General features: G+C 45.5%; 2 protein-coding genes across 5 annotated transcripts in view; one reads left to right on the top strand and one right to left on the bottom strand.

Moving 5' to 3' along the window:
- Positions 1–266: 266 nt before the first annotated feature.
- Positions 267–4,619, top strand: LOC116515405 (interferon alpha-inducible protein 27-like protein 2). The gene is made up of 5 exons (XM_032227413.1): positions 267–289; positions 1,192–1,238; positions 2,465–2,494; positions 4,106–4,267; positions 4,354–4,619. The coding sequence occupies exons 2-5, from the start codon at positions 1,235–1,237 to the stop codon at positions 4,437–4,439; spliced, it is 282 nt and encodes a 93-aa protein (XP_032083304.1). The 5' UTR covers positions 267–289; positions 1,192–1,234; the 3' UTR covers positions 4,440–4,619.
- Positions 4,620–6,820: 2,201 nt separating this feature from the next.
- The window catches only part of ZMYM4 (zinc finger MYM-type containing 4), a 50,109-nt gene continuing 43,390 nt past the window's right edge, over positions 6,821–13,539 (bottom strand). For all 4 annotated transcript variants that reach the window (XM_032227454.1, XM_032227453.1, XM_032227451.1 and 1 more), the window contains 6 exons: positions 12,605–12,776; positions 11,525–11,676; positions 9,633–9,744; positions 9,210–9,458; positions 8,793–8,910; positions 6,821–8,701 (listed from right to left, as the gene is read on the bottom strand). In XM_032227454.1, coding sequence (XP_032083345.1) covers positions 8,494–8,701; positions 8,793–8,910; positions 9,210–9,458; positions 9,633–9,744; positions 11,525–11,676; positions 12,605–12,776 — 1,011 coding nt within the window. In that variant the 3' untranslated portion in view covers positions 6,821–8,493. The remainder of the gene's footprint in view (positions 8,702–8,792; positions 8,911–9,209; positions 9,459–9,632; positions 9,745–11,524; positions 11,677–12,604; positions 12,777–13,539) is intronic.

Here is a 13,539-nt window from a genome sequence, read left to right on the forward strand (position 1 = left end):
TAAATTCTGTTCCGGGGGAAAAAAGAGGGGAAAAAGCCCCAATGTTTAGTTGTGGCTTGAATGGAAGCCAAGAAGCCCAAAGATTCCACCCCCTCCCCTTTTCCTGGATTCACTTTCGTTTTCCTGCGGTCGCGAGTAGGGAATCGAAAGTCCCCCCCCCCCCGCCTCTTCCATAAAAGGAGGGGAAGGAGGCGCCGCTTCTCCGTTCGCTACTCGCTTGTTCCAAGCGCTGGTAAGTTCTTGCGGGAGCTCCAAGTGGGAGCAAACTGAACCAGGGCTGCTTTAACGAGTAAGGAAGGGTCTCCCAGCGTTCTTTCTGCCTTGGCTAAACCCGAGGAGATTCTGCGTGAGGGGACAGGTGCAAGGAGGGGAGGGGGTTTGTGGTGGTGGGAAGCAGAGCTGTGAACACGCCACAAATGCGCGAACAACAAAAGCGCGCCTGACAAAAGCGCGCCGACAAAACCGTGCCGACAAAACCGCGCGACGAATGAGCGACGAATTAGCCCTAAAGCGCGCCGACAAAAGCGCGCCGACAGAAGCGCGCTGTAACGTAATCCTAAACCTAACCCTAAACCTAAACCTAACCCTAAACCTAACCCTAAACCTTACCTTAACTTAAATCGTGCTTCTGTCGGCGCGCTGTTGTCGGCGCGCTTTTGAAATCGCAGTTTTAGCGCCGCGGTTTTGTCGGCGTGCTTATGATGTTCGCGCTTTTGTCAGGTCACGCATAAATTCACCTTTGAAAGACTGTTTGCCAGGCCTCCCTGGGGCTTCCCCCTACCTGGGAAGATGGGAGGGGGCGGGGGCTCTTGAATGTTTGGGTCAGAAACCAGCTGGCCAGGGCTGGTTTAACGGGTGAGGAAGGGTCTCCTAACGCTCTTTCTGCTTTAGCTAAGCCCAAGGAGTCTGTTGGGGGACACGTGCAAGGCGGGGAGGGGTTTTGCGGTGGTGGGAAAGGGGGCTGCAAACACTTCATCCCTTCCCTGGGGCTTCTCCCCACCCCTGGTGCCCCACCAACACCTGGGAAGATGAGGGTTGGAAGGGCTCTTTTAAAAAAAATTTATTTTTTCCATTTATATTCACAAATATACATTCTTGTAGACACTATTAACATTTATCCATTGACTTTTAATATTGATCACAACCTTCTTAAAAATATGAAAACCATAGTTGCCTTTTGTCTTTCTGCAGGTTTTTTCTCTGCATCAGCCGGGAAGGAAGACCAAGAATACCCATGGGTGAGTTTGTTCTTTTGGGTGCCTCCCACTTGCTAGCAAGGCAGTTTCCTTCCACTCCTGGAAGCAGGTCCTTTTCCCTCAGGCCTTCCCCTCTCCCCCCCCCCCGCCCCTTAATTTTCCCTTTTCCCAATTGGTTTCGTTTGGAAATAGTATTTCTCATTGTTTTTATTACCCTGAAATGAACCAACCTAGGTAAATCCCTCTACAGCAGGGGTGTCAAACTCTATTTCATTGAGGGCAGCATCAGGATTTTGTTGGACTTCAGAGGGTGGGGGTGGCCATGGCTGCTTTGGCCAGTGACATCACTCATGTCGGGGCACCTCTGGTGGTCAAATGCTAAGGCAGGACTTCCCTGAGACCCTCCCTCCCTCATTATAATCTCCCTCCCTAACTCCCCCACTTCCTTCCTTCCTTCCTTTTCTTTTTTCTTCCCTCTCCATTCTCCTTTCTTCCTTCCCCTCTTTCCTTATTTTTCCTTCCTTGCTCTCTTCCTTTCTTTTTCTTTGTCGTTCCTCTTTCTCCTTTCCTGTCCCTTCTTCCATGCTCAAATGCAAAAGAGGAAACATTTCTCCTTTGGTTTTGTTTTTAGGTTTTTTTAGAGTTCTCTGCCAGTGAAAACGAAGCCCGGGGGGGCCATATGCCCCTGCCCCGAGCTCCGTTTTTGTTGGCAGAGGGCTACGGGAGGCCCTTGCAGCCATAAAATGGGTCCCCCCCTTTTAACTGGCAGAGGCACCTCCTTACATCCTAAACTGTATTAAATGAAGCTAGAGTTAATAACAAAACTGGCAGGTAGGAAACTACTGTGTAGAATTTAACTGTGTTCCTGATTATTTGTGCCTGAATGCTTTTCATTTAGCTTTTAGCACTTTGGGCACCAGATTTGAGGAGTGGGCTCCAACCACCTTCCATTTGTTGTCGTGTGATCTCTCTAAGTATCATGACACACTCTGGGAAAGATGGCTTGGCAGCTTTCCAGCAGCCTCTTAAGGGTCACAGGAGGGTGCTATCACCCAAGGGTAGATGACCAGTGTTTTGGACCCATTTATGATGGAGGTTGGAAAACGTGGTTGGATGAATATAGTCAAGAAACTAGAATTCAGCAAGCGGTTGTCCAATTTTGTCTTGATTGCGATTGCACTACTTTTGTTTGGGTTGTGTTTTTATTTTATTTTAATTCCTGTGCACTATAATCTTCATTTTGTTAACCTAAGTCTCTTTATCCCCAGATTCTATACTTGGTGCTGCAATTGGCCTGGGTAAGTTCCTAGTTTCTTCCTCCACCAGTATGTAAGTGCAGTTCCTTGTGGGGAACTGGAGGGTTTGAGATTTCTCTCTTGGTCCTTGCCTTTTACGGAGGGGGGGGGCTGAAGGGTGGAAGAGAGAAGTCAATTAGCTGATGTTCTCTAGTAGTTTGGACTCTATCCCCCAAAAGCCTTGAACAGTGGACGGGGATTCTGGGCTTCCTATTCAAAAGGAAAAGCTCCTAGACTGGCAACAGGAAAAGAGTTAACCTTGCTGGTCATGAATCCTGGGATTATAGTATTTGTATAGTTAGTCCTTGACTTACAACTGCTTAGGGTTATGGCAGCCTTGGGATGGAAGTTTTACAGCCTATAAAACATTTCCAGCTATGGTAGAATGTTGCTTCTACTCCCCCAATATGGTCAGAAGAACAGAGTTGGAAGGACCTTGGAGGTCTTCTAGTCCAACCCCCTACACAAGCAGGGGACCCTATACCAGTGATGGTGAACCTTTTCAGCACCGAGGCCCCAAACTGGAACATGTGTGCATGTGCGCACGCCGGAGCGCTGGAAACCTGAAGTCCAACTGGCTGGTGCACGCATGCTTGGTTTTTGGCCTTTTCTAGCTGTTTTACAGGCCCCAAAAAACAGCCCCCAAAGCAGCCCAGAAAAAGCCGCCCAAACAGCCTGGAAAACAGCTGCTTGGGTGCTGTTTCAGACCATGAAGACCAGCTGGCCGGCATGTATGAAGAGCCACTGGCAATGGCATGTGTCCACACAGAGGATTTTGCATGCCACCTCTGCCCCGCATGCCATAGGTTTGCCATCACAGCCCTATACCATTCCAGACAAATGGCTGTCCACTCTGTTCTTAAAAACCTCCAGTTTGGCAATAGGCTGGCCTTCATCACCGGTTGCAGTGTCCTGCGGTCACGGGACTGATTTGCAATGTTTTTTTTCTCAGGTTCAGAAGAGGGGGGTTGTTTAATGACCGGCCCATTGGTTTAACAACCATGTTATTTGCTTAACGGCCTCAAAAAAAATGTAAACTTCCCCTGGAGTCTGATCACATGGGTGCCTTGCCTTATGTCTGGATTTCTAGTCCTAATGGTTATAAGTCAAGGACTACCTGTACCTGGAGGAAACCAGGATGGGGAATCTAAATTATTCTCAAGGAGGGGGACTCACTGCGGGATTAGGGAGCGCAATTCAACTTTGTGCCATCTTCTGGAGGAACACCAAAAGCCCTATGTTGGCATTGCTGGAAGTGCATGGCTCTTTTCCATCCTCGGTAGGAGAGGGGTTAGCTCAAGTACTCCAATTCCCATGCTGGCCGGTGTGTATGAAGAGCCACTGGCAATGGCGTGTGCCCACAGAGAGGATTCTTTGTGCCACCTCTGCTCCGCATGCCATAGGTTTGCCATCAAAGCAGCGAGGCCTGGCGATGTCATCCAGTGGTGTCAGAGGGCAACCAATGGTTTCTTGTGCCGAATTGATCACTCTCTGTAGGGCCTTCCTGTCCGCAGCAGTTAAACCAGATATCATTCTGTGATATCTGAAAGTTTGAGAACTCTTCCTGCCCACACAGGGACCTCACTCATTTCCATTTGCTTTCTTGCTCTACAGGGGTGGCAGCAGTGGGCATCCCGGCCATAGTTGGCGCTGCGGGTTTCACTGGCGCAGGAATTGCAATTGGTTCACTTGGCGCCAAAATGATGTCTGCTTCTGCCATTGCAAACGGAGGCGGAGTGGCTGCTGGGGGTGTGGTTGCCACCCTGCAGTCCATTGGTAAGTTTTCTGCCCTGGCCCTGCACAAGGATTGGTTTGGTCAACGAGGACTGGCACCTTATAGTTTGTCTTCTTTCTCTGTCTAGGGGCTGCCGGGGTGCCGACTGCTGTGTCAGCAGCAGCATCAGCCACAGGAGCAGTGCTGGGAGCCATAACGGACATTTACAGTTGAGGGGGCCAGAGAACACCCCCCACCCCTTCTCCATAATATTAGCTGTCAAAGGCCTCCAAAAAGAAACCTTGTTGAAGGGGAAACGGCTGTATCTTCATAAGACTCCTTGAATTATTTACGTTTAGCTCGCTTTCTCATGGACTTGTGCCTTTTATTGTAATAAAAATACCTTGTAATTTTTGTGTGCTTCAGTTTATATGAAATGTAACGGGACGTCCATCTCGGTGGGTTTCCATTCATAGAATTCGCAATCGCCGCCTCTTTTCTGGTCCCTAAGAGGCAAACCCCCAAGGCTCTTTTCTGAACTTCAAAGCAGTACAGATGTGCAAGGCAAAAAGTAAAGTTTTTTCCTATCTCATGGGATCCATTGATGGGGTTTTCTCCCTTGTTGCTGCTGGACAAAAGCAAAATAAAACTGTTTTCTAAACTGTCCCAGTCCATCTGGAAGGCTCACCTTTTTGGGGAAGGGGTAAATCAGAGGCGGTTCTTCCTTAGAAATGCTATATTCTGTTTAATTCTTTGTAATCTTAAGGATTAGGAAACTGGACTGGAAATAGCTAACAAAAACCCGTCAGATATCATTCTGGGGAAAGATGCGATCACATGACTGGGAATATTAAAATAGCCATAAACGCAAGGACTGGTTGCAAGTATTTTTTTCCATGCTGCAACGTCAAAGGAATGGATATAAATTGAGGATCACTTGAGCTCCCAATAATTCAGTTCCCTTTACTGCTCTATTGCACCTTTACATAATGGTAAAGGTTCCCCTGGCACATATGTGCGTTCTCGACTCTAGGGGGCAGGGCTCACCTCTGTTTTAAAGCTGAAGAGACAGCGCCATCTGAAGAGGTCTCTGGTCATGTGGCTGGCATGACCAAACTCGGAAGGCACCCGAAAAGCTGTTCCCTTCCCACCAAAGGTGGTGCCTATTTTTCTACTTGCATTTTTACCTGCTTTCAAACTGCTAGGTTGGCAGAAGCTGGGACAAGTAACAGGAACTCACTCCATTACGCGGCGCTAGGGATTCGAACTGCCGACCTTTCTGATTGACAAGCTCAGCATCTTAGCCACTGCGCCCCTTTTACATAATGGAGAGTTTAGCAAAAAAAATGAACCCCGTTTTCCTGCTTCAGTAATGGGGGCTAATCCAGCATCTCTGCTTCTGCTTGACTGGCGGCTTCAGTTTTGCGAAAGAGCACCCTTGCACCCCAGGAAGTATGGGGTTCATTTCCCAAACCCCAAGACTGCTGTGTGCAGAACCCTCCTGCTTTTCTTCATACAAAGCTCTCGGAGAGACCCCATCTTTCCCTACTCCAAACAAGAATTCCTCCGGGATGTTTGGAAGGGTAGAACACCATCCTATAGGAGATGGTCTAAGTAATTCCCTTCCTGTTGGATTCTGAAAGCAAACAAAAGAGAGTTTCCTAAAGGGAAGGATAAAGAATGCATGTAGTACTCGATCACAACCGAGCCTAAAATTTCTGTCACTATGTGAGACAGTTAAGTGCCCCATTTTACCACCTTTCTTGCCACAATTGTAAGTAAATTGGTTGTTAAATTATTAACTTCTCTGCTGACTTTCCTGGGTCACAAAAGGTGATTGTGTGTCCTGGGGACACTGCTCATCAAACATGAACCAGTTGCCAAGTATCTGAATTTTGTTTGTGTGACTTTGGGGATGCGGCAACAGACATGTGAAAAACGGTCATAAGTCACTTTTTCCAGTGCGGTTGTAACTTTGGTCATTAAATAAATGGCATTATGTCGACCTGACACTGCTAGAGACAGTCACAATTATGATGGCTTCCCCTGATGTGTGCTTAGGAGACCTCTGCGCACATTTCTGTGCAATTGGCACCAATTAGGTGTTTGCTTTTTGCACAGACCACACACGAAACGGCCTAGAACAAGGTTGTCCTCCTGTCTCAACTTTTCATTTATTATTTTTTAGTGTTGGGGACTTTCTTTTGGCAAATGCCAGAAAGCCACGTTTGCTGATGAAACGGTTGCCTTGAGCCGCAAGGTGGGCAGGATATAAAGGTAATAAATAAAATATACACGTGCATATTTTAAAAACACCTAAAAAAATCGATGCAATTCAAATTGGGAAATTTATTGGAAAAGTCACAGCTCTGCCACATCTCTTCATCCATTCGAGCTTGTAATTATTTGCCTTAATATATAAAATGTGGGCTATCTGTTTAAAAATGAAGGACGTGGAGAGTGAAGGGAAGTTAAAGATTACAGAAATATGACAGGAGGTCTAGTACTTCGAAAAGACTGATTTGCTTCTACAGTTTTCTGCATTTTCCAAAATACACCAGTGGTTTCGTCACAGGAGGCAGGAGACGGAACGATCAAGTACACAACAGCAAAAAGAGAAGACTACTTTCTGATTTTATTGTTAACCTTTGTTACTGTTAAAAAGAATACCCCAAACACACACGCGCACACACACACACATACATACACAAAAGGCTTTGTTCAATGCTGGAGAGACCAACAGGGTTGTTTCTTTTGCTTTTTTTTTTTTTTTAAAGAACTCTTTAGAAATTTGGTGAATGGACAAAACCGCTAATAAAAATGTACACTTTTTTTCCTGGATTTTTTTTTCTTTTAAAAAATAGTTTCGATTTTCAAAGCGATCTTTTGGAGACGGAGGGGGGGAAAAAACATCTTCGGCTTGAGGAAGGTGGTGAAAAAATGGACTTGGCTAAGCCTACGCACCCCGCGTTTTGATAAAGGGGATTTTTTTTCCTACCCAGAGGAAGGGAGCGGGAAAGAGGCAAAGCCAAGCCACCCAAATTCTCTTTCACATTTGGAATCTGATTTCTATGCCTTTTTTTTTTTTTTTTTTTTAATGAAAAGCGATGGTACACAAATCATGCTGAGGATTAACAATACCTTGTTTAAATCAACCAGTGAGTGGGATAATGCAAAGAACAAAACATCTGGAAGGCCCCCGGCATTCCAACTCGACTGGATTTTGTAAAAGTAATTTATAAATGCGTGAATAGTGACTGCCTAGGCCAGTTAAAGAAGAAGGAAAAAACCCAGGGAGGTGGGATACAATTTATCAGGGACCACTTTTGCATATCTTGCTCTTAAGAAAGCAGTCAAGTGGTTTTGGAGGGCTGAAGACCAAATCCTATTTGTCTGCATGGGGCGGCTGAGTATGTGTGCGCGAGTTCATTCAGAAATGAGTCGTTTCCTCATAAAACCATGGCTGAGGTGGCCTGGCTAAACTTGATTTGCTCCTGCAGCCAGCGTTTTTCAAAAGTCAGAAAACATGATGGCAGCCCACCAAGTTTCCCCTTCTTTGCCTCAGCTTCTGGCCAAGTCTTTTTGAACAACCCAACATTTTTTTCCTAAAAAGCCCCCGCACCCCCTTTGAAAATTATAAAAGGGGAGAGGGCAAGGAAGGGACCTGGCGTGTATGTTACAGATGGCATTCCCATAGGCGTCCGTCTCACTACGTTCTGCTTGGTGTCCTATAGCAAGTGTTAGGCAATACCCACCCACCCCATGCATGGGTGGGTGGCAGCTACACTGCAAAATCACCCTGGGGTGTGCGTCTAAATCTAGCTTCCTTTGCTTTCATGGTTAGGAGGGAAGGATGTACACCACTGCTTTCCTTTTTTAAGAAAACACATCCATAATTGTTTTTTTTATTCCACTAACAAGCACCACTTGGGAGGCAGGGAGAGGGGAAGAGACAGGTCTCCAGTTCATCTTTTCTTCGAGCATTTTCACGAGCATTTGCAGCCACTGAAAGTTCTCCAGTGTTCCTGCGTCGTCTGCCGTTTTCCATCCTTCGAGTCTCATTTTGCAACCTTTTGCAGCTTCCGCTGTGCCTTCGGAGGGTTTGTTTTGTGTGTGTGTGTGTGTGTGTATGTGTGTGTGTGTGTGTGTGTGTGTGACTTGAGTGATTTTTCTGAAGGCCAGGTGCAATCTCAGTTCGGTGCTTTTTTGCAAGATACCATGGAAAGGGAAGGAAACAAAACCAAAACAAACAAACAAACAAAAGAGGGAACCTCCCCTTCGCCCAAGTTTAGTCCGAAAGCTCCGGATCCGAGTCCTCCGGTTTAACTTTGGCAAGTTCTTCGTGCACTTCCCTTACCATGAGGATGCGCGTTAGCATGATGTCCAAAGTCCCAGGATCTATTGGCATAGTGGAATACCACATTGGGCTATTGGGAACGCATGAACGTTCTGGCTGGAGGTAAAAGACGTCACTCCTCTGCTTCACGCTTTCAGAACTGGGTGGGGAAAGAAAAGGGCCAGGATTGGAGGAGAGGTTGGGAACTCTCCTTTGAGAAAAAACAAGCCCAAAGATGTAGCATCACTCACCACTTTGACAAGTAGAATTCATAGAGCCGAACTGGGCACCTCAAAGGATTGTCCGTGTTCTCAACCATCTCTACGGTTTCTTCGCCATCATGACGTTTCCTTTTGCCCACTATTTTATCTACAGGTGGAAAAGGAAGATCAGAGACGGAAAATGGGGCGCAAAGGCCAAATAACTCCCCAACCCAACAGCAGCAAGACAACCAGCGGAAAACTCTGATTTTCTAGCCCAACGTTCTTTGTGGAATGCTACACAAAGAGCTGCAAATGAAATGGCAACGCTGGGCCTGGATGGCTCTAAAGTACTAAGCAGGGCCTAACCCGGTTAGTGCTTGAATGGGTGACTGGGAAGAAATCCCAAGATTGGAGGCTAATCAACCACACTCCCTGAGAAAATGCAAGCAGGATAGGTTTACCCACCTGGTTCTCCGTCCTGCTTTTGGAAAGGTGGGAAGAAGCGTAAGTAAGTCAGCTTTGTGTTATATTTCAGAGTCCGGGTGCGTCGCATGACGTGGGCAAAGGACAACTTCATGTGCTCGGTGACATTCTTGAGCTGGAAGTATTTGGTGTTAAAAAAAAGCAGCGTGTTCAACAGCACAATGGGGGAATAGGCACCCAGCTGCTTACACTCCCATAAGTGCTCCTCTTCGATCCTTGAAAACATGTAACCTGCAGGTTTGAGCAAGAAAGAAAATAACAGCAAGAAAAGTCACTTCAGCCGGATCAAATCAAAGGCGCACATCTGGAATTAAGCCCCCATCCTCTTTCAAAGCTATTTGCTCCCTTTTCAAAAGGGGCCACCACCAACAGCCTTTACTAACCAAACAAATTTGCCAAGCTTACCGTTTGGAAGTATTGTAGGCTCCCAGATTTTCAACAGTTTTGTAAGTTCAATCATAAATCTGGAGTAGGGCTCAGTAAAAATGTTATCTATTCTACCGTTCTCAAATAAGTACTGCAAAGGAGAAGAAAAAGAAAGAAAGAAAAATGACTATGTAGAAATGTAGAGACTGAGCCTCTGGCCTAGCAACAGATTCAGTTCTGTCATCCCATCTTAATACAACCGGCTTCAATACTTTGTGAAGGGCTTGGAAAGTAGCCAGAAAATACAGGTCCTCATAGGATCAAGATGCTCCCACTAGCCCTATTTTCAAGCAGGACCTCAAGTAATCCTTCAGGTACAATGTTTAATTGATAAGCCAGGTCCATATGAGAATACATAGGGGATTTCTTGGTGTATGCCACCTATTTTAAAATCAAGTCATCCTCAAACTGAGATTTTGAAATTTGACTATTGACCTTTTTGGCAAGGGATATCATTCAAACTGACTTTCTTAGGTAGGGAGGGGGTAAGAGAACAAGCCATTTTCTGAGTTCTTGGACATCTGATTTAAGTAAATCAGTAACAATAACTCTAAATGTGGAATATAGACACCTCACCTCCACAAAATAAAAGTTGTTCCTCCTTTAATCATCTTTGGGAAAGTGATAGAAACAATGGCATTTCATAGATGTGATGTAGACTTATATCTATATTTTCTTTCCTACCCAATCAGCAGTGAATAAATGAATCTTGATTCTCCACTGATCTTGTTTGTTGAAAGGTTGCAAAAACCAGGGATACTGAAACCGTCATAAATATGAATCAGTTGCTAAGCATCTGAATTTTGATCATGTGACTATAGGGATGGTGTAATGGTCACAAGTCAGTGTTTTCCATGCCCTGTTAACTCTGAACAGTGACTTAATGAATGGTTGTACGCTGAGAACTACCTGTAAATGCCTATTCCTCAAACTTTGAACTATTACAGCTCCTTTTCCAAGAAAGCCAGATCAAGGGGAGTTTTTCTTTGAAAGTAGATTGAATCGCCTTAAAGGGCTCCATCCCACCGCTCGAGTACTCCTGCCCCACAGTAACCTTGCCCATGTTTTAAGGTAAAGATAAAGCTGTGCAAACCTTTCCTTGACTAAAGGGCAGCCTTGATTTTTTCTGGCATACCAAAAATAGTGGGAAGGACCAGGATAAAAGTCTGATTTAATTGGATTTGACTTACATTTAAGGTTAATTACCATATTTTTCAGAGTATAAGACACACCAAGATTTGAAGAGGCAAATTAAAAAAAAAAGGTTTTGCACTCTGCAGAACTCCCCAAAATGGCCCAGTTTTTTGTGAAAACGGGCCCGTTTTTTGTCAAAAAATGGGCATGCTTAAGTCTTTAGGAGGCTTGTAGAGTGCTCCTGGGGGCTGTGCAAAACTGAGCAAAAAAGAGTCCATTTTTCCCTCATTTTTGCCCTCCCCAGCCCCCGGAGCACCCTAGAAGCTTCCTAAAGGCTGTGTACGACCATTTTTGCAAAGGGGGGGGGGGGTTCGGGAGGCCAACATGTAAACAGGGAGCAAACCCCACACTTAATCACAACAGTGATGTTACAAAGTCAGGTCATGAAAACATCTGCAAGAAAGCAACCAAGCTCGGAGAACACCAAGGACTCCACAGCTCAACCCTGAACAACAAATGTTCTTTTCTACATTCAGAATTAGGGACCGGCAATATGGAGGGGAGAGCTGTTTTTGCATACAAAAGCTAGGACCTAAAAACAGAGTGATAACAAGGGAGGTTCATAAAAGCCCAGTCTAATTAATAAGCCCATCTGCCATTTCTATATACTTCTTTCTGCTACTCCTGCAAGGTCAAACATGCAACTCCAGAAAATGGATGTAAAGAAGAAAAATAACCTGCTGAATTCCAAGGCACAGGTATAAGATGCTGTCGGGGTCATACTTTTCGCCATTTGGTCGCCGCACCTCCTGGATGAACTGGCACAAGCCGAAACTCAACTCCGAAAAGGAACACGAGAGGATGTCCTCTTTGAGCTTCACAGATCGAACTGTAGGAGGGAGAAGGACCATCAGAAGGAGATGGTTCTCAGCTCAGCCCTTTAAGGTGATTTCTAGAGTTAATTATCAAAAGCGGCAGGAGAGTCCACAGAGACGGGGCCCATCAGAAAAAGGAATCAGCATGGCAGCCACAATCACACAATCAAAGCCACACCTCAAAAAAAGGGGGGGGGGCAGGGCTTTGGTCAGATGATTGTGGCTGCCACCTTGACTTTCTTTCAACAGCATCCCCGAATAAGAGAGAAGTCAAGGAACATATAATTTGTATAAAGGAACCCAAAGAACCGCAAGTAGAACAATGAACCTAAGCCAAAAACTGTCTTAGATGGGCTTTCCTGCTGCAGAATTAAGAATCAGGGTCTTAAAACCCGTTTCTAAGGGGAAGTTTCCCCTCACACATATGTGCTAGTCGTTCCCACATCTAGGGGGCGGTGCTCATCTCTGTTTCAAAGTCAATGAGCCAACGCTGTCCGAAAAGGTCATGGTGGCCGGCATGACTAAAGGTCTCCGTGGTCATGTGGCCGGCATGACTAAACGCCCAAGGCACAAGGAACCCTGTTACCTTCCCACCAAAGGTGGTCCCTATTTTTCTACTTGCAATTTTTATGTGCTTTCGAACTGATAGGTTGGCAGAAGCTGGATCAAGTAACAGGAGCTCACTCTGTTACACGGCGCTAAGGATTTGAACCAATCTTTCTGATCAACAAGCTCAGCGTCTTAGCCAATGAGCCCTATGAACCCGCTTCTAGTATTCCTAAATGATACATTTCAAAGTATTATGATCCAATTTTCATCCAGATACTAGCCTACTACTTGGTTTTTTTTAACATGATTCTGTCCAAAGGCTGAGCTTTTTTATTTCCACCACTGAACCCAAACCTAAAACGAAGATAACTAAACAAAACAAAAAGGCATTACCTCCAAATTTCACGTCTCCTTGATCTTCCTGCGTGTTCTTCCACTGGACCCAGTTCTTCCAGGCATTCACCCCATACATGTATTTGAGACTCATCCCGGAAACAGAACAGCCTGGATAGGAACTCTGAACCAGGATTCGAGGCTCCACAGCAACAATGGACTTCTTTCTGCCCTGAAGGAAGGAAAGTTAAAAAAAATGGTTTGTGCATTATAAAGAGTTGTGCTTTGTTTGACTATTAGAGGTAGTCCTCAACTTACAACCACAGTAGGGATTGAAAAAATTGTCATTAAGGGTTGCAGTTGTTAAGCAAATCAGTGGTTAAGCAATACATCACATGACAGTAGCTTGCAACCTTCTCGGCTGCCTTCCCCATTGACGTTTGCTCATCGGAAGCTGGCTGGGAAGGTCGCAAATGGTGGTGACTGCAGGATGCTGCAATTATTATAAATCACTGTTGCTGACAATAGGCTGAAATCCATCTAAGACAGGGGTCTCCAACCTTGGCAACTTTAAAACTTGTGGACTTCAGCTCCCAGAGTTCCTCAGCCACCAAAGTTGATCCTCTAGCAAAGCTGGCTGAGGAACTCTGGGAGTTGACGTCCACAAATCTTAAAGTTGCCAAGGTTGGAGACCCCTGATCTAAGACATGCCAGCCTCACTGCAGCGCTTTCTCAGGGAAAATGGAAGAAAACCTCCCCTGTGGATATCCTATGTCACTGGAGACTGCTGAAGCTCGAAGATAGGAGGACTCCAATTCCCAGAATTCTAAATTCATGAATGAACCCAGAATTTCTGGGAGTTGAAGTCCACACGTCTTCAAATGACCAAGAATAAGAAATGTTGGCTTAGACGGAAAAATAGGACTTGGTTCATCAGCACCCTGACCTGCCCATTGACCCATTTGCAAATCATCTTTTGACCTTCTGGTTTTAGC

This window comes from Thamnophis elegans, chromosome 12 (assembly GCF_009769535.1).
Source record: "Thamnophis elegans isolate rThaEle1 chromosome 12, rThaEle1.pri, whole genome shotgun sequence".
Taxonomy (NCBI): Eukaryota; Metazoa; Chordata; class Lepidosauria; order Squamata; family Colubridae; genus Thamnophis; species Thamnophis elegans.